This window comes from Pogonomyrmex barbatus, unplaced genomic scaffold, assembly GCF_055798465.1.
Source record: "Pogonomyrmex barbatus isolate J1 unplaced genomic scaffold, ASM5579846v1 scaffold18, whole genome shotgun sequence".
Lineage (NCBI taxonomy): Eukaryota > Metazoa > Arthropoda > Insecta > Hymenoptera > Formicidae > Pogonomyrmex > Pogonomyrmex barbatus.
In genome coordinates, this window is record NW_028297114.1 from 2,664,559 (window position 1) to 2,684,383 (window position 19,825).

The 19,825-nt window shown below is 41.0% G+C and overlaps 1 protein-coding gene across 3 annotated transcripts in view; it reads right to left on the bottom strand.

Annotated features, from left to right (window-relative positions):
* Nucleotides 1-88: 88 nt before the first annotated feature.
* The window catches only part of LOC105426733 (inactivation no afterpotential D), a 94,260-nt gene continuing 74,523 nt past the window's right edge, over nucleotides 89-19,825 (bottom strand). For all 3 annotated transcript variants that reach the window (XM_089075020.1, XM_089075019.1, XM_089075018.1), the window contains 19 exons: nucleotides 17,681-18,815; nucleotides 15,881-15,985; nucleotides 15,262-15,387; nucleotides 9,991-10,164; nucleotides 9,084-9,181; nucleotides 8,569-8,758; nucleotides 8,386-8,476; nucleotides 7,502-7,698; nucleotides 6,741-6,835; nucleotides 6,567-6,633; nucleotides 5,836-5,889; nucleotides 5,646-5,747; nucleotides 5,498-5,569; nucleotides 5,214-5,397; nucleotides 4,923-5,074; nucleotides 4,467-4,625; nucleotides 4,154-4,288; nucleotides 3,881-4,054; nucleotides 89-3,691 (listed from right to left, as the gene is read on the bottom strand). In XM_089075020.1, the coding sequence (XP_088931146.1) occupies nucleotides 3,884-4,054; nucleotides 4,154-4,288; nucleotides 4,467-4,625; nucleotides 4,923-5,074; nucleotides 5,214-5,397; nucleotides 5,498-5,569; nucleotides 5,646-5,747; nucleotides 5,836-5,889; nucleotides 6,567-6,633; nucleotides 6,741-6,835; nucleotides 7,502-7,698; nucleotides 8,386-8,476; nucleotides 8,569-8,758; nucleotides 9,084-9,181; nucleotides 9,991-10,164; nucleotides 15,262-15,387; nucleotides 15,881-15,985; nucleotides 17,681-18,815 (3,307 nt within the window). In that variant the 3' untranslated portion in view covers nucleotides 89-3,691; nucleotides 3,881-3,883. The remainder of the gene's footprint in view (nucleotides 3,692-3,880; nucleotides 4,055-4,153; nucleotides 4,289-4,466; nucleotides 4,626-4,922; nucleotides 5,075-5,213; nucleotides 5,398-5,497; nucleotides 5,570-5,645; nucleotides 5,748-5,835; nucleotides 5,890-6,566; nucleotides 6,634-6,740; nucleotides 6,836-7,501; nucleotides 7,699-8,385; nucleotides 8,477-8,568; nucleotides 8,759-9,083; nucleotides 9,182-9,990; nucleotides 10,165-15,261; nucleotides 15,388-15,880; nucleotides 15,986-17,680; nucleotides 18,816-19,825) is intronic.

The window sequence follows — 19,825 nt, forward strand, 5'->3', positions numbered from 1 at the left end:
GATTCTTACTTATCTTGATGCCGTCGTCGTTGGTTATCAGGATAAGAGATGGAAGTGATATAAAGAGATTACAACAATAACAAGCATCTTTTTACTACAACGTTGTAATTAATGCATTTAATAGATCTCCGTCAGTTTATTCTTATTCTATAATAATCAGTTTCTTCCTTACTCTGAGTAGTGCCGCGCTACGATGATCATGACGTCGACTGTAATAATCATGATAACAATAATCAGAATAATAATCGTGAGCCGTTGCTTGTAAAATGGTACCTTCTAATCTATCTAAAATTCACGATAAAGAGCTACGAGATATCCTTATCACCTTTCCGTTCTTCATCTCTTGCGGAACGTTCAGGTGCTGATTTAAATCAGAATGGACCATTCAGCCTGTCATCCTCGGGCCATTTTACAATCGCACCGCTCGTGTATAACGCTAGCAACAATCGTACAATAATGCGTATGTGAACAGAATGTTTAACTATGAAGGATACATAATATCGAGATAGTCGTATTCACGTTAAACCGTCTTCGAAGTTGTTTTTATGCGTGATCACACGCCGGAATAATTCGATCGTAAAATTTGTTCAACGTGAAAAATCACAGAGAGTGCCTCGATCTCTCCTCGAATGATAACGAAATTAAAATCACAGATTCAGGAATTTCTTCGGTCATCATAATCATCGTCTCTAATAGGAAATACCACGACGATCTTATCGTCAGTGCATTTTCCTGCGGTACCGTTCTCGAGGAAGAATCTCTCGAGTCTTTTGTGATGTAATCTTACATCGGAGAAGAGATACCTCTAGTCGTCGACAATCTGATATCGATCGTTTCGTAGTAATGCTCGAGATGCAACTTCGAACTCGGTTTAACAGCAATATACGGACCGGCGATTCTCGCAGATGTTCGCTTTCATTTCTCCACACGGCTAAACTCTAAACTCGCATTTATATTCTATGCTCCAGGTAAAATTGCCTAAGAATGCGCCGATAGACGATAACCCGAGTGACTATCAAGTGCCGAGTTACGTTTGTAATATCGTAGAAATGTGGTAATTATCGACATCGATATTTTAATTGCGTTAATGGAATTTTAAAAAGCGGTGTAAATAAGAGATATGAAGTGCACTTTGAACGAATAAGATTTTAAGTTGCCTCAAATAACATACGTATGAGCCAAAGTGTAAACAAGATGTGATAGTAAATATAAATTGAGAAGTCGTGTAGTAAAAACGAAAAAAATTTGATTAAAATTAAAAAAGAATTTTATATTAAGGCGAATATAAAACTGAAAAATATAAAGAAGCTGCCTTGTCCGTACAAATTAAGGCAAAATAACTTTGAAGAGCTAAAAATAAGATACGTATCTTCGTTATACGTATCTTCTAATCATATCTTTTTCTCCAATAATCGCTACTATTAATCAATAATGTTTATCATTGATCAATAATAATTATTATTTTGAACACAGTTCACTTTTAGATTTTTCAACGCCTTCAAAGCTTACCAAGCTCTATTTTTGCTCTACTTTTTTTTCTGCTGGCCGAAAATCCAAACTTTAATACACGACATAACACATCATACAATACGTAATAATTAATCTATATTTTTATACAACTCGTCGTAATATACTATATAATATATAATAATAATGATCATACAACTAACAATTTTAATGACGTTACTCATCTTCGAGAGACATCCACCCCGGGCGAGATCGGTGTCTTTATAAACGTCTCACTACGATAAACTATGCAAGATATTCAAATGCAAAATGTTCCTTAAGAACGTGTAACCACTCACGCGATGAGAGACACGATTTATTAAATTAACATGTTCCGCGACTCCTATTATATATAGATTCTGTATTTGTATCATTCATATATTATTTACTTTTATTCATCTTTATTATATATATATATATATAATTTCTCTTTCTGTATTTCTCTTTCTCTCTCTCTCTCTCTCTCTCTCTCTCTCTCTCTCTCTCTCTTTCTGCAAATTTCTATATATTATAAGGACTAGTTACACGGTAGGATTTAATTTAACTATGTGTACTCAACAAGCCAGTCTAGCTTTTCGACGCGTCAGCCACCGCGTCCTCGCTATAAAGAGACGCTCGAACGGGATGATATCCGCCATTCGTCTTGGGGAAACATCCCGGATTATATACGGCGAGATCGCACCGGGGACGATCTCGAGCGCGCGTCTCCAAGCACTTACAGCTAAGTGATCTCTCTCGATCGACATTTCGACATTCGACGCGACCGCTTCCCCTTTTCGTCGATTCTACGCTCGAGGGATGTGATGTTCCTCCTCTAACGTCCTTTAGGCGACATTCTACACGTTGATAGGACATATCAACGTACGAGCCACTTGAAATGATATGCGCATGCAAATTGAACACAGGGCTGCCTACCTGGTCCTACCGTTAAAAAAATTAAAAAAAAATTCATCTTAGTAGCTTATGTCATTTTTATTGATTTACGAATTGATCTGCGCATTGTGAAAAAATTCTATTTATGAGTTTTATCAAAGTGATCGCCTTATTTCAAAATTTAAACTAGACGAGAAGAGCTAATGGAACGTTTGATGTTCACAACCGTCACACGCATAAATTTTGCAGCTCGCACATTGTTCTCTGTGTGTGTGTGTGTGTGTGTGTGTGTGTGTGTGTGTATGTGTGTGTGTGTGTGTGTGTGTGTGCTTCTTATTAATATTAAAAATATAATATACGACAGTGGGAAACGCTATGGCGGCGGGAGCGGCCACGACACGAGCGAGAGTGATGGTTAAGGCGAGAAACGCCGAAACGTCGATCTCGGAGCTGGACTAGAAATCTTATCGTAAGAAGAAAAAAACGAGGAAAAAAAAAGAACATATTTTACAGATTCGAGAACACGCGCGCTACAATTCGGTCTTACTGTTCTTGCCTGCCTTAACTGTACCCAAGGTGTGGTACGTGGAAATGTACAAGCGGGTTCGATTTTTGTGTATACGTATGGAGAACGGTGTAAAGAGAAAAAGACCGGATCTCTGGACGATGTCCCGCGGTTTTCTCCCTTCGATCGTCACGCGAGCCTCGATTGTGAACTCGCCGATTATTACATCTATTTATCTGTCCTACGACATTCTATGCCGAAACGAGACGAAATCCTCGCCGTTATTGAATTCCCTCGTCAGCGGTATCATCTCGCTATGCATAATCGTAATAATATGTATATAAGATACTTCGTATCGGCTACTTGCACGAGCGCGAGCATCGGCAGACGGAATCGTTTACGGGCTCGATCGACGGCCGATCGTCGACCCGCGTCGACGACGACAAGATCATCGCTCGATTTTGGTACACCTTCTACAGGTTGGCTATTAAAAATTCTCTCCCCCGGCGGCTCTGAACTCGAACTGATGTGTACGTTTGTGAGTCGTCGTGCTTCATCTTTCATTCTCACTTCTCTCTTCCTCACGTCTCGCGTCGCACGAGCTCAAACGGCAAGATCGATTGGCGATGCTGGCATGTAACTAACAGAATGAACCACGTGATTTTGCACGCGGCTCTGGTAACAAAGGTACTCTTACGGTTATCGAGACACTGTTTTATCTATATTTATATCACACTAGAATCCATGGTGTCTGCAGACGTTTCTTCGTACATCGGGACACACGCTGAGAGTTCCGCCCGCAGAACCCTAAAAAAGATAATTTATCTCGGATTTATTCATCGATTGACCGTGAACTAATCGCGATTTCGCCGTTCGATTACGTTCGTTCAAGTTAAGGAAAAATGAAACAATCTCCGAACAGAACTTTCCGAACGACTTTTGTTTATCCGGCTTAACGTTGTAAATATAATCGTTCAATTGACACGTTTGTCTTACCTGTCATTGTTTGACGGAATGGTACCTAGCTAATTTCATTTGCAGCGGATTAGATATTTTCATGTGAAAGGCGATATCGTCCAGGGAAGCGTCGCGAACGTCCAATCCACCGATCGACACGAGACGATCACCCTTGCAGATCTTGCCGGTTTCAATGGCCTGACCACCCGCAGTCTGTAAAGATAGAGATTAATGAAAACCGATTATGCGAATCACGAAATGTGAATCACTTATATCGATCGTCACATCGATAGAATTGAAAGCCAAACTCACCAACTCTGTCACGTAAACACCTTTCTTGTTCCAAAACGCGGCGAAACAGAGACCAGCTCCTTTGCCACTCTTTTTCTGTATCTCGACGTCGTATTCCTCGGCTGGTTTCTCGTGACGCAACACCGTCATTGTAATCTGTAAAAGTAACAACGAAACCGCGTCATGAATATTTCATTGATTGAACGAAAATTCGATTAAAACACAAGACATTTCTAGCGTTTATTAAAATTATATCGCAAAATTCTTTTATGTCATCTTCTTCACGTTCCATACAAGAAATAAATAATTATTTAAGAATATAAATGTTACGTACAGTTCCAGGAGCCTGCTTCAGAATTGTTTCGCGAGCTTTATCGTGTTCTATATCCGTGAAGCTATCGCTGCCTATACTAAGAATCTGATCGCCAGGTTGCAACCGACCGTCCTTCCCAGCCGCGCCATCGAGAAATACATCCAGAATGAACACTCCGTTCTACAAAGAGTATTATTTTTCATGAAGGCATGTATTAACGTCAATAATCATATAATTTTGAAGAAATAAAAATAAAAGAGCAGACTAATGAGATAAGGTGAATTTTAAGGTATTACAAATCAAACATATAGTCACAAATATTTTAATCTGTGATTTTTCCACTACAATAATAAAGTCTACGTTTAAATTAAATAATATACAGGTTAAGAAAATTATTAAAAATATCGTTATGCAATGTTATATATCGAAAAGAAAATAAGCAGAATATATTTTGAAAATTATCGAAAATATACTTACACAGGGAGTGTTCGAACCACCAGTGATGCAGAAACCTATTCCTTGGTTCTTCTCCTTTTGAAACTCTATCGTCACTTCTGTGCCAACATCTATCGTGCAGGTCTTTGGATCCTGTCGAACTTTCTTCTCTTCGGGTTCCACTGGTTCTTTGGCTGATACAATAATAAAGAATCAAATATAAATTATAGATCGCGCAAAATTAAAATTTTCAGAAACAAGATGTATATTTGTGTGTGAATGATTTTTTTCTACAAATCAAACGCGGAAATTTTATTATTCAGTAAAAATCACCTGATGGGCTCTTTTGCGGGGTCTTTTGTGCCGAAATTGAAGTATCCTCCTTGAGCTCCTGAGTTTTAGCTTTTTCCTTATCTTTTTCTTTATCCTTGTCTTTCTCCTTTTCCTCTTTATTTTCATTGGGATTGCAAACCACTAATTTAACGACGCCCTCAGCTTTTTTCAGTAACTCCGTCGCCTGGAAAAAAAATTAACAAAGTAAAATATAGATAAGGCTTAAAGATTTAACATCCGTATTGGCAAACCGATTTAAAGGGAAAAATGTGAAAGGTACGAACCTCATCGTACGTACGACCTAATAAGCTATCCAGATTAACAGCCAAGATCATGTCGCCTACTTGTAACCCGGCCTGAAATATCAATCGCGTTGTAAAAAATATGAGTCTAAAATAGACTTCTGATCTCACAAGTGGAAGCGAAAATTACCTGTTCCGCGGCACTTCCTACTTGAATATCGGATACAAAGATGCCTTGACCCACAGCCAGATGTTTTCCTTCGATGATCATTATGCCAAGGCCATATTGACTCTACGAACAATCAATTAGCATTAAGAAGTTCAAATTAAATTGGAAGAAATATTTGCTGATACAATCAATCACACGCAGATATACTTGCCTTCTTCACTCGTACGTCACGAACGCCCTTGTACTTTTTGAAATCTGTGTAAACCTGAAATACGTTAAGTCGTATTTCACGATCCGTCAAATATAAAAAAATAATATAGAATATTATTTTAAACAAATATTATTTAAGTATTATTTATCATATGCAGTCAAGCCTTTTTCCCCAAGAAGAATTTATTTTACTTAATTATAAAGATGGTTTCTAAATTTTCAACAAATTTCATCAGCGATCTCTTCGAAATTTTCATTTTAACAGATCACAATTAAACTTTCCAAGAACAATAGAACTATTTCTTTTTGCATTACAAAAAACTAATCCCCAAAATCCCAATAAATATCATTCTTAATTTCACATTTTTTTCTATATATTTTTTTCGCAAAAAAGGAATTCGCGATCTTATTATTAGATACTCTGTATAATATAAATTTAAATATATTAATATTTTATAATGCGCGATTTAAATAGACAATTTTTTTAAGGATAAACATATAAGTTATTTAAAAATATTCCATAGAATATGTCATTAATCATTGACGTATTGAAATACTTATGTAATGTCTTTTCCTTTCGCAATTGCCGTGTAATTCATGCGATGCGTCAAGTGTATTATGCGATATCAATTGCTTTTCATTGATTCATTATTTTACGAGTATTTACGGGAGCCGGTCTTGCACCTGCAAACGATAAAGGTAAAAAAAGGTAGACGCCGCGAATTGACTTACGTCATCCAAGGTTGGTGGAAATTGGACTATCGGCTTTACGGCGATGTCATCGACAGCCTTCGATCGTCTGCAACCGGGACAGGCAAAATCCGTTTATAGTTTTAATGAATTTTGTTATACATGTCGTCTCTACGTCACGCTACATCGCGGAAAAAGCTCTGGTCAGTATCTCACCGATAAACGATGATTTTGAAGAGAGTGCCGGCCATGCCTTTGATGAGAGCGGAAGCGTTCAGATGACATCGTCCTTGCAACACGCAGCCGTTTACCTAAATGGAACGGAAAATAATATTTTATTTCGTCTTCTTTGTATTTGCCGTATTGTACGTGCCGAGATAAAACACGTAACACAACACGACTTGTGAAATTTGAACTAAAAATACAAAATTCTCTTATTCGATTATCATATAAGTGATTTTCCATAAAAAATAGAAAAAGTAAATTTATAATAAAGATAAAATTGAGAGAGAATTGTGTACGAGCTACGGAATCAATTTTTTTCGTCGATATTTTCTTCGATTTTTACGAATTATTTTTGTATAAATCCCTCAATAAAAAATTCTCCAAAATAAAAAAATGTCAAAGTTCAAATAATAAATTGCACATATTTAAAACTGTAAGTACGTCAATTTAAATATAAAAATCTTTTTACAAGATACATCTCTATTATGGCTTATCTCCTCGTCGTTCTATCCGAGATGCGGTAGAGAGCTCTGCATTATTTCGCGATTTTAGCGAGTGTGTGTTCGAGGCAAAAGTATCAGTGTTGCTATTTCCTCAAGAAAACCCATAACGCGTAACGTCGCGACGGGCGAGTTAAATGGATTATAGACGGCGCGTGAAACGAAGGTTAAACAACCCGACGTTGGTAGCTGTGTGGGATCCGCGATCGTAAATGGCACGTCGTAAAAACGACGAGAAGGAGAATGAAATACCTCCAATATCTCGTCGCCGATGAGAAGCCCGCCGTTCTTGTGAGCTGCGCCCTTCGGATTGAGACCGCAGACGAACACCGCCATTCGGTTCCTGTCCTTATGTCCCGCCAGAGAGATGCCTAATCCCCGTCTGTCCTTCTCAAGGGTGACCATCAGCACTTTATGCCCGAGATTCTGATACTTCTTTTGTATCTTCACTGCGAAATTAAGAGGACACGTTCTCGTGTGATGAAGATCACAATTGGCCGATATCTCGCACGCGCGATTTCTAAACACATTCTAAAGCGTTATTTTAAAGGTAATTGATTACAAAACAAAATGAAAGAAGATACGTTTAAATCAAATAAATTGTTAGAGTAAAAGCATGTAAAAATTAAGCGAGATCTTAAAAAAAACGGTATTTGTTAATAATAATAATAATAATAATAATAATAATAATAATAAAAGCCTTAATATTTAAAATTACTTAAACGGAGATTTACAGACTTTCTTATATATTTTATAGTTTATAGATTTCTTATATATTTTCTGTGTACAGAATTTCTTTTATATATTTTATGCTAAGTGACTTACTAATTAATTCCCGTCTCAAATTTAATTTTGTAATCTCACGGCGTAGCACCGAAGATAATCTAATTTAGGATCGAAATATTTGCATCTTGCAATCAATTATCTTTCAGATCAATTACTGTGATTAATTAAAGACATGACAAAACTGAACTTTCGCTGTCACTGTTAGTGGCCACCGAACGTGACGGGGGAGGTGGCGATCATACGGAATGAATATTGATCTCCTCGGTGACGTAAATATAGTATATAAATAAATATCAATTCCCAATTGTCCCTAAGTCGGATTTAGCACGGGACATCGGGACAGGACTCACTGGTCGTGTAGCCGAACTCGTCTTCTTCCTCCGGATCCGCCTCGATCTCCGCCTTCGTGCGCTTCACGTTTCCGGCGCTCTTCCGCGAGATCTGGGCAAGCGATTTTTAATATACAGCGTGCGTGTTACATCGCGACGCGACGGGAATTCGAGGAGAGGAGGACATCGATATGCGCGGGTTACCTCGATGCCGCTTTTCGTGTAGACGTTTCCCTCCAGCATCCGCGTGTCCTCCTCATCCTCCGAGCTCTCGTCCGATGAGTACTTGGGCTTCGAGGCGGGCTCCTCCCTCTCCTCGCTGACTTCACGAAGGATACTGGGATTCACGGGGGGCGAAGGGGCTGTTTTTCGAATTGACTTCTTCATGGAGGATCTGAGAGGCATAACATGCACTTTGGATTCATACAAAATTCATGACGCTCCGACGTTGACTTCTTCGTGTCGTACGCGATGCTTTTGAATAAGTTTGATGAAAAAAAAAAAAAGAAGGTTACTCTCAAGGAAATTGAGTGCTCTTTCGGGATGTTTTATAATTAATATGCTGTATAATATTAATTTTATAATTAATGTGCTGTTTTATAATTAATACGTGACGTGTATCGTGTGTAATTTTCTAAAAATCTCGGGTAACCAGAGGGGAAAGCAGAGAGGTAGGAAAGAAAATTGGGATAAAATTTACGGTTTCTCTATGATTATACCTTCGCGAACTGGGAGCCGAGCCATCCGAACTTTTCGAGCTTTGTTTCTGGGAATCCCCGCGCGACATGCCTTGAACGTCGCCGTCCTCGAATCCTGGCTACGCAACAAATAAATCGACATTTTCAAAAACGGAGACTTAAAAATCTCTTGTGTCAAGTAAAATGTCATCCATGCATTGTCGTCGTCGATAGAAGCGTGATTCATCGTGCGTGAGGTATTCTCCAGAGAATAATGTGCTCGCGAACTGTAACTACGTGATCATTAGCGAGCAATCTAGACATACAAATGTCGAAAAGCGTAAATTGTCCATGTGAAATAAACGTTTTTTGATTAAACAAAAATGCAAAATTAATTATTGCGCTTCGAGCTCACACGTGCGGTAAGTACGATTATCGTCACGGCCGCGTAGCCCGCATTCACTTAATTAGGACAGAAATACACTTTGCCTTCGCGCAAAAATTGCAGTCGGCGATTCAATTAAAGAAATTAATTAGCGCGGAACCCCGGAGTCTCCCAACGTGCGGCATTTTCCTCCCGCCATTTTACCAATTAATACGGCAATTGTGTTTATTCCTTATACCGAGCGAGAAAACTGAGGAAAAACAGGAATGCGCACCACATTCTTTTAATTAATCGTGAGGAACAAACGTATAAATTGCCGCAGTCACTCTAACGACAAAATAATGAAAAATTTCATTTCAACAATTTCATTTGCGAGACTTTGTGATTATGTTCGCCGAGCTCAAAAATACATTCACAAGATTTATTTTTGCAAAATAATTAGAGCAATAATGAACAATTTTATTTAATGCATTCGTACGCACAGGATAATCATTGATAATCATTGTTGTGGATTGTCTTGCATACGAACACTCGGGAATCAGAAAGGTGTACGAGGACACTGACCTGTATCACTTCCGGTGTGATGGATCTCGCGGGCGAAACCGGCGGTGGTTTATGACGAAAGGAGGCTGTCGGCGTTCCAGGACTGATCCCGGGAGATGACGACGTGTGACTCTTGACGGTCTGCCTTCGGGCTTTGGTATCCCTTTTCTCTTGGTCAGCGGCGGAATCTGGGCTCTGAAACAACAATTTCGAGTTTCTCCCTTCCGCTCTGAAATTTTAGAGTTGCATCTTAGAGTACATTTAAGCTAGCTTAAATTTGTTTCGATTATCCCCAGCAATGTCTTCGGAAAACAAACGTTTAAATGTATTCGTAATGTCAATTTTTAATATAAAATTAAATTCAGTGTATAAAGATTTTATTTGTTAGTAACGCATAATGTTATTGTTTCTATTCATTAAATGTGAGCAAATAAAATAATAGAAAGGTTTATTGAACTTGTGTTTGATATGTCGGAACGTTTTCGAAATTGCGAAATTGTAAAATACACACGCATACACACACACACACACACACACACACACACACACACACACACACACACACACACGATGAAAGAAGATAGATGATTTAAAAAAGAGAGGAAATCGGAGTAGACAGCGTGAGGAAAATACATGATACAGATAGTCCCGCGGAGTTGTTTGAAAGAGATCTATACTTATTTTAGCAACGAGATAAACTGCGCAGAGCGTCTAGATAAACCGGTCGGAATGAATTAGTACAACGGAAATATTTGCCGAGCGTCTTGAATTGTTGCCAAAGTAACTGCAATTGAACGAGTTCCGTAACGCGAATTCCGTAACGCGTAAAACGGACTACTAATGTGTTCTGAATCCTCGCGATGTCTTTCCTTTTTCATGATCAAAGGAGGATATTGATTATTTCGAAAGAGTTATAAATTTGTTTCATAAATACATAGGTCAATATATAAAATAATAAGTAGTTATAAAAAAGATTAAATTGTTAGAACATGATGGCTACCTCGCCATAACCATAAATAACACAAAAGTGTGTGTGTGTGTGTGTGTGTGTGTGTGTGTGTGTGTGTGTGTGTGTGTGTTGATGGTTATAAAAATTATTTATTTGCCCCACGTGTGTAGTATTGTTCTTTCCGCGCGAATTTTTCGAAATAATCGACTGAAATATATGGACGAGGCACATTCTACTGGCTAGATACAGCAAGAATGAGTAGGAAACTTGTTTCCATTTTCGACGAATTCGATGCAAATTAAATTAAATACGTATAACAAATTTTCATCAGAGATGCAAAAATAAATTTGATTTGTCACATTTACATTGTATTTAAAAGCAATATCTTCGTATTTGTAGTTTTTCAATAACGGCGCAAATAATTCATATACAACTCATATTTGCTGATTAATGTCCTCTTTGTTGTTGTTGTTTTTTTTTCTTTTTTTTTTTTTATAAACGTATGCCATTGAAGAACACTTTTCATGAATACGTGACAATAATTAAAATCAAATACAGCAACACCAGCCGTCAGAATCAGCCGTCAGGTCAAACAAACAACTGGTCAGCCTTGACTCTCGCCAACGCGGAATATTTGTTTTAAATTTCTATTTTTCTTCACTTCTTCCCAATCAATCGATCAAAGCCGCCATATGACGTTCGCCCGTTTTCGCAGCTTCTTGGTATTACTTAATGCATTCAATTCCGTTCTTCCGATACTGAACCTTCCAGCGATATCCACTCGCGATCTATACTCGTGTAAATCAAAATAAACCAGGTTTACGATACGATTTACGATCGCAAATGCACACATACACACGCACACACGCACGTACACACGCACACACGCACGTACACATTCACACACAAATTTCTGGCGAACGCGGTGCATTAGTGTTGCATCGTGGACGATCCTAAATGGAGATGCGGATGATTTGAGAAACTGGCGCGTATTCGTAATTGTGGATCATTGGGAGAACGTCTCGAGCCGCGAACGTTTCGATTTTTCGTGATAACGTACGACGAAGGTGACGCATTTGCGTCCAAAAAGTCGATGCATCGCAACGTCTCGTGACGACTGAGCCGGGTGACATCAGGTAAACCACCGTCGACCAGGCGGTTCTGTGCACGAAACTGAAGTTCCCGCGGGCGAGAGCGAGAGAGGTCGGAGAACGGGGGATGGCGTCGCTCATACGGGGAGAGGTGGGCTCTCGTCGATGGTCCATGGTGTCGATGATGGGCGCGCGCTCGCTCGCAACGAGGTGAGCCACTCTTTCCGGCAAACTGCATCAACCCCCGACACTCACCGAGAGTGTCGGTCAGATCAGTCCAACCCTTCTCCCTCTTATGCTTGGCCTACCTTTCGTTTCTCGTAAAGAAAGAATTTCAATAAAAAAAAAAAAAAAAAAAAAAATCGTTGCCGCAATTAGAAATCACTCTTGTTCATCAAGGCGATAAATTTCAAACAGTTCAACACTTGATCGTAATTAGAAAATTTAATGTAAATTTGAAAAATCAGTTGAAAATTAATGTCGTCTATCTAATATTATCATTCCATTTGCGATTAATTTAACAACAATATTTTCTGGAATTTCGATTTAAAATATAAAAGATAACGATGTAGGAATTTAGATAATGCGATGTCATCGGTGATGTATAAGAAATTATCGCTTTTATTTTAATTTTTGTTTTTAAAATTTTAAATTTTTAAATTTAAAAAAACAAAGTAGAAATTTAAATGATGTATGACGATGTATTTAAATGTCATTGATGACGTATAAGAAATTTCACAATTTGATTATTTAAATTAATTGAAGAGAAACTTGATGAGAACATTGTTTAAACTCATCTTTATAATACATTACAACATTTTACCATTCCCCATTCCCGCGTTTATCCTGGCTTCATGTATTCTCACTCTCGCGTCTCTCTCTCTCTCTCTCTCTCTCTCTCTCTCTCTCTTTCTCTCTGTTTCCCCTCGCTACCTCTCATCATAGAGATTTATTGGAAAGATTGACCCGGGTGCATCATACGCATACAAGAGCCGTTCGCTAGTAATGGTTCTCATGTTCTCTCTTTCTTCCTTTCCATTTATCTCTCTCGCTCTTTCCTTTGTCCTCCCTTTCTCCGTCCTATTCTTTCGCGCCTTCACCGCTCTTTCCCTCCTTCTCTTTCTTGCCGTCTCTCCCTGTCCTCCCAATTCATTTGCGGTCGCGTATGTATCTCGACATCGCCATTCTTCCCGCATCGGCAGTTCCGAAGAGAATCGAACGCACGGCCGATTGTAATTTGGGGGAAAGTCGATGTCGTTTTCAGAGACCGCCAATCCCGCGTTTCAACCAATCGCTGTGGCTGCAGGTAACAGGTGTTATCGCGGTGCTTGTCACCTACCATTGAAGTGGCACTTAACAACATCATACAAATCAGGTATATCGAAGTAAACTTTAGCTTTCCTCCGACGTTTTTTGTTTCGAGCTGATTTCGTGGCATCAAAAAATAGTACTCCGTACTCTTCGGTGCGGGGTGCCAAAAATAACGCCACGAAACGGTCGTGTCGATCGACGATGATGACGATCGCGCGAAGGAAGTTATATTAGGCCTCGTCAGTCGGTCTCGCCAATCGGGAGGCGTACGTTAATTTTCGGTTCTCCTGAAAACGCGAGGGAGTTATATATATATGGAGATCGTTAAAAAATTTTTATCGTTCGAGATACCGAGATGGCCACCGACTCTCGAGTTTTATTATCGTTTGTCGCGCCACGCGAACGAAATCCGCATTCACGTGTTGTGGACGTGGCGTGAGGCCACGAGCATGAAAGAGCCTCCGTCCACGTAACAATCGGAGACGTCAATGTTAAATTTACATCGGCGTCACGTGACGTCACTTGGAGCGCGCTCCGATCCGGATAAGATATGTAAGAGACAAGAACGTCGCAAAAGACCGGCGCGTCTCGCGCGCGCGCGCTCGAGGTCGTAAAAATTCGCGATCGCCGGATAAAATTCGCGGCGGGATAATAAAGGTCGCCGTGAAGGCGGGATTGTTTGCGTTTATGTTCCGCGAGGTTTCCCGCCGTCCGCCCGCGTCTCGCAAGTGCCGCCAGCATCCGATGTCGCCGCTCTTGCATCCAATTTCGCGTAATGTGTCCATCGGCGACACTTTGGAAGCGGGTGAGCGACGTTAAACGGCGAAGCGCCGGAGGGCCGCTGCCATTCAACGATATTACGGAGTTCAATTTTGCCCTGCGTGGGACTACGATGTTGGCGGTAACGTTCGGTTAACGGAATCGATCGCGGCTTAATTGCAAGGCGAAACTTTCGTCCCCTGTAAATCGAGTCAGTTCAGCGGCGCGCGGATTTGTAACGGCGACTTTGAAGCGAAATCGTCTCTGACTCTTCGTTTGCGCGTACGGAGAGAAAATGAGAGGGATCGTCGTTAAATCGCGAAAGGAATAATCCTTGGATCGCATTGAAGTGCCGGAGGTCTTAATTGGGAGAAGTAAAATAGAAGCTTAAATTTGTATAATTGAGATAAATTAAAGATATTAAGAGGACGTTAATTAAGGAGATATTAATAATAATAAGCATTATGCGGTAGTAGTTTTCGAGAGGTAGGTATAATCAAGTTTATTCGATAAACAAAAGCGTTATTTCAACTATCCATTAGTCTCAATTAATATTATATTTCAGTACGTTTGGATTGAAAATATCAATTCTACCTTTGTTTTACGTTTTCATGTGCCAGATATGAGATATCTTATATTACCTCACATACACACAAAAGATTACTTAACATAAAAAAAGGATAGATCGTGAAAAGCTGCACACTATAAAACGACGTGTAACGCAAACGTTATACGAGTTACTAGAGTGAGGCAATGTCGTAAATTTCAGTGGCTGTAAAAGGTTTAGTTGCTCGTCGCGAATTTATTTCTCTCAGGAATGTGTAAGATGCTTTTTCATGAGCTAGGATAAAACATTACTTCCAATAGAGATATAACACGAATTTGCGGCTCCGTTTTAAAGAGAAATTTTACCTCCTTACTGATCGCGATTCGTTTTCTTATGAAGATCACGATCCTCGTGCAAGAGAAACGATTAATATTCTTCCAGAATGGTCGAATTCATCTCGTTATGATGCATGTCGCGTAATTGTCAAACTTGGGTGGAAAAAGGATGGAGGAGACGGAAGATAAAAATTCTCTTTAAGAGAGCCCTCACCTAAGGTTTTTACGATAATGGCGTAATAAAACTGGTAGCAACATCAAGCACGAGATCGATACTCCTATATGATCAAAGTCTCTCACCAAATTCACGAGGGACTGGACGAGAAGGCTGACAGGATTTCCGGCGGCTTGTATAACTTCCACTGCACGCTCGTGCGTACTGTGCCGCAGGTCCACGCCGTCCACCTCAATTATCCTATCTCCGATCTGAAAGCACGCGCGTTGTACGCGCGAAAGGGCGAATTAAAGTCCAGGCACAGAGACACGTCGCGGGCGCAATATGCGGACTATTAAATTTTCACGCAAACGTAATGCCACACTCGAATTAAAGCGTTCGAGAGTTAGGATACGCGATAACGCGGCATCCGAGATCCGAGGAGCGAAATAAATTTTATTTATCTTGGACGAGTAGATTCTGTGAATTTATTCGGAACGAAGCAAAATTTACAGATTGAAACGCGCTTGGCACTTCCCGCGAGTTAATTAATTGAAACTCGCGTACACTTTTAACTTTTAACGCGGTAACATTTTTATTAGGGGAGGGGGAAAGGAAAAACCGCGCGATTCTCTTCTCTTTGCGCTTTATTAAAAAATTTTATATTTTTGCAACCTAGAGACGCGGGAGCTGCTCGAATAAGGTGGAAAAATATCGATTTCCGTCATCGACGCAAAGGGGATTGTTTCGAGGAAGCCGTGTTACCTTAAGACCACCGGTTCTACCAGCTGGACTGTTCGGTAGAACATTTTTTATGAATATCCCAGAGATATTCTGCGTCTTGCTGGACAAGCCTTTGTGCAGATCGACCTGGAACAAGAATCGATCGTCGTTTAACGCCGGCACAAAAGTCCCGTTAAGTTAAACGGCGGGGTCAACAGAGTCGTGATTAGTCGATTCAGACAGCCGTTGACAATTCGCAATTTAATCACAGTTAGATTTAATCAGCGTCTCCCTATGACTGTCCCGAACTCTGTTAACTCTGCGAAACCACGTCGCAGGCATTGGCATTCGAGATAGGTTCTAGCGCCTGTGATTCCCGATCCTCCGCCCCAATATCCCCTCGGTCATTTATTCTCATTAATCGCCCATTGATTTGTTGCCGCATCGTCACGCACTAATCGAATTAAAGCAATTATTTAACACCACAATTCAGCGTGTATATCGGATAATCGATTGCGTTTCCCCCCTTCAGCCCGCGCGCACGCGAGTTCACAGAAACAAACCCTATCCCTATTTAATTAGCAGCGAATTCTATTTTGCGACTGTCACGTTATTTATCGGTGGGATTATAATCCCCACGCACGTTCGAAATAATTATCTGTACACAACCATAGGCAGCCAATAATTATATAGTATAATTGAATTCGGAGTTACGGAGTTACACGTTATTCGCAAATGCGCAATAACCCGATAATTTAAACGGGCGAAACGAAATTTTGGAGAGCTTCAGGGTAACGACGAGATTTGATTCGAGAAATCGTCTCTCGAATCAAAGCCGATGATCCTATTATATCTTCTTGTCGGTTTAACATTCGTAGAACTGTACGGCTGCGCATTAACACACTTGAACCGATGCGCGTGCAAGGCCTCGCCGATTCGGTATTCATAGATAAAGAGTTATAATCGATTAAATTCAAACTAACATCTCCGATGCACACGCTGTTGATCAATAGAGAGCCTTTAGCCCGCGTCGCGTATGAGAAATTTATTCGCGGGATCGCAGGGTCGAATCCATTAAACGCCCACGCCTGAAGTCCGCCGTGAACGCGTTTGCACGTGACAGTTTATTACTTGTTAAAATCCGACATTAATTATCGGCCTGAATTATTGTGAGTTGCAGATCATCCGGTGCGAAATAGATCCATCAGGCCGTCCATTTATTGGCGGCCATCTGGCCCGACCTACTTCGACTCCAACTCTGTCCGAATGTTTCAATAGCTCCGTCGTAGCATTCCCGATTTTAAAGGCGAAGCTATAAAACCACCAAGCCAAGGGCGATATCGACGGGGCCAACTCGCGGCTCCACTCGCGGCTATATTCGTGGCGCGCTAATAAAAGGGAAAAATTATGGCCCTGAGAACCCCGCGTGCGAGAACGTGCCAATAATTCAGAATTATCTCTCTCTCTCTGCATCGATCGAATCTCGACAATTTTATAAAAATACATCTCGCGATCACGTGCGATATTCGCGCGTGCTGTAAATTAGATTAACGCCCGTAATAGAGCTATTATAGATAATGTAACGAGAGTAGTGCGACGCTGTAATTAAATATTTAAAATATTTACGAAAATTATTAAAATATTTACGAGAAAGTGATATATGATAAAAGAAGCATTATTTAATATAACATCCATCCTGTTTTTTTTAAATTAGATTGATAATTTGGTGAAATGTTAAATTTCAGATAATTTTTAAAGCTTAGATTAATTTTATGAAATTTTAGATCCTTTTTTTTTTTAATTTTCTAAGTAACGACTGCGTTATTGAACCACTCATCATACCTTTCCGCCGACGATGCTGAGCCCTAGGCTGGTTTTCGGCTCTCTGTATATCTCCACCAGTCTCTCGGGACCCCAGTGTTTCGACCAGGTGACGTCGCCATCGTGCTCCTTATGCGTGACGGTCATGTCCCCCTTCCCCTCCACGAAGACGACTGTTGGAAACTTACGCGGCGAGCTCGAGCTCGACGAGGGCGAGCTCTCGGTCTTCCTGGAGATCGAGCTGGCTGGTCGACTCTGACGGGTGTGCTCCGAACGATCGGTGCTCGCTTGATCAGCCTCGAGCAGCAGCTCGTCGTCGCTGCATTGGACCGCCTTGGATTCCTGATAGGTCTGCACCTCGACCTCACGTCGCGGGCTACGCAGGGTGTCTTCTCGGGAGGAGGACCTCGATCTGTCGGACGATCTCGTGGAGATGTCCTCCGGTAGGCATTGAATGCTCTTCGACTCCTGCGGCTGATCCGGGAACGCGATGTCGCCCCTCGCGAGATCACCGAGATCGTCCAGCGAGCACTGCACGGCCTTGTTCTCGCCCTGAGTCTGCGTCTGAACCTCCCGTCTGGGGCTCTGAAAGTACCTCTGGCCGATGTGAAAGGGGCTGATGCTCGGTGGCTCCTCGCACGGACTCGTTACACTCTGCTCCGGGCTGCACTGCGTGCTCTTCGACTCCAGCCCGGTCTGCGTTTGCACATCGCGCTTCTCCTTAGGCGAGGACTGCGTTTCCTTGAAGCTTTGCTCGATCTTGTCGTAGAAACTCTCCTCGTAGATCTCGCTGGTCCGCCTCTCGGGGATTGTTCTCAGTAGGTCCTCCAACGACGAGGTGATCGCCTCGTGAAACAGATGCTCCGATTGGCTCTCGAGCGTCTGACTCTGATACTCGAGCGAGTGCTCCTTGCAGATCAGACTGTCCTCCTCGTGCTTGCGAATCACTTCCTCCAACAACGGCGAGCGTTTCTCCCGCGAAGGAGCTTGCTCCTTCTCGTCCTCCTTCGCCTCTTGCCGCGATAATGGCCCCCTTTGTTCCTCTTTTCGACGATCCTGCGCCGGAACCGCACCACCGTCGGCAGCCTCGCGTGGGATCGCGAGATCCCTCGGGACGTGGATGGAACCCCTGGACTCGCGTCGAGCTTGAAACTCGCTTGAGAGAAATCAGGAAAAGCAGAAGTCACGAAGCGAAATCATGATCGTGCTCGCGTGATAAGTCGTGACGACTTCGTGTCGAGCGTTTTAATAGCGGCGGCAAAAAATCCCCGGCACAAAATCGTCACGAGCGATAAATTAATCGCGTCATTACATCGGAGATCTGATCTGATCGAGCGCGATCAAGTGCACCGGTTTTCTTAATTGCAACCATTCATTTGTTACGCAGCCGGCGCTGGTTAGCCGATATAAAAAGATTGGTTGGCTGATTGCCGAGGTCGCTCGGCGCTGTCGAACACTCGACGTCCGATATAAATCAAAAACAATTGCTTTTATCACTGGAATTATCTCTCCTCTCGTAGTGTGAAAATAAAATTAAAATAATTCCGTCATTTATATTCTTCGCGGTCCCAAACGCGACAAAAATCGTTTCTACGCTATTAATGAAAATATGATTGGATTTAATTAGAAATTAATACGCCCGATACGACGATTTTCGATAAAAAGTAAATGATACGATTATCAATTAACCTGATAAGAGGATATTTTTTTTATCAACGCGAGATTAATATTATCGTAATTAATACGAGCGGTAAGGATTTTATAATATTTTCCCGTTCCTCATCCTGTCTCTTTGTGGAATAAAAGTGGAGCAATTAAGAGCGTAAAGATTTTTCGTCACGATAATATCTTTTGACGTGACGTCTCTCGTAGTATGCAATTGAAATGGGGGGGATTGTATAACGGAGAATAATGTAGATGGGCTTATTGTTTGCGTGTGTTGAAGTGATATTCTCGATGCGGAACGTGCGCACATTTTCGATATGTGAACACACGTGAACAGTATAAATCCCGCACGGGAACGTGACAGACCTACCACTGTGTTTGCTTTTAGCGGAAAATCTCCTCCCATTTCGAATCGTTATGATATCTCGACCGAAAATATCCTGAGATTTTTCTCGTTTGGATTACTATCTATATCGATTATCGATATGAAATCGTATTTTC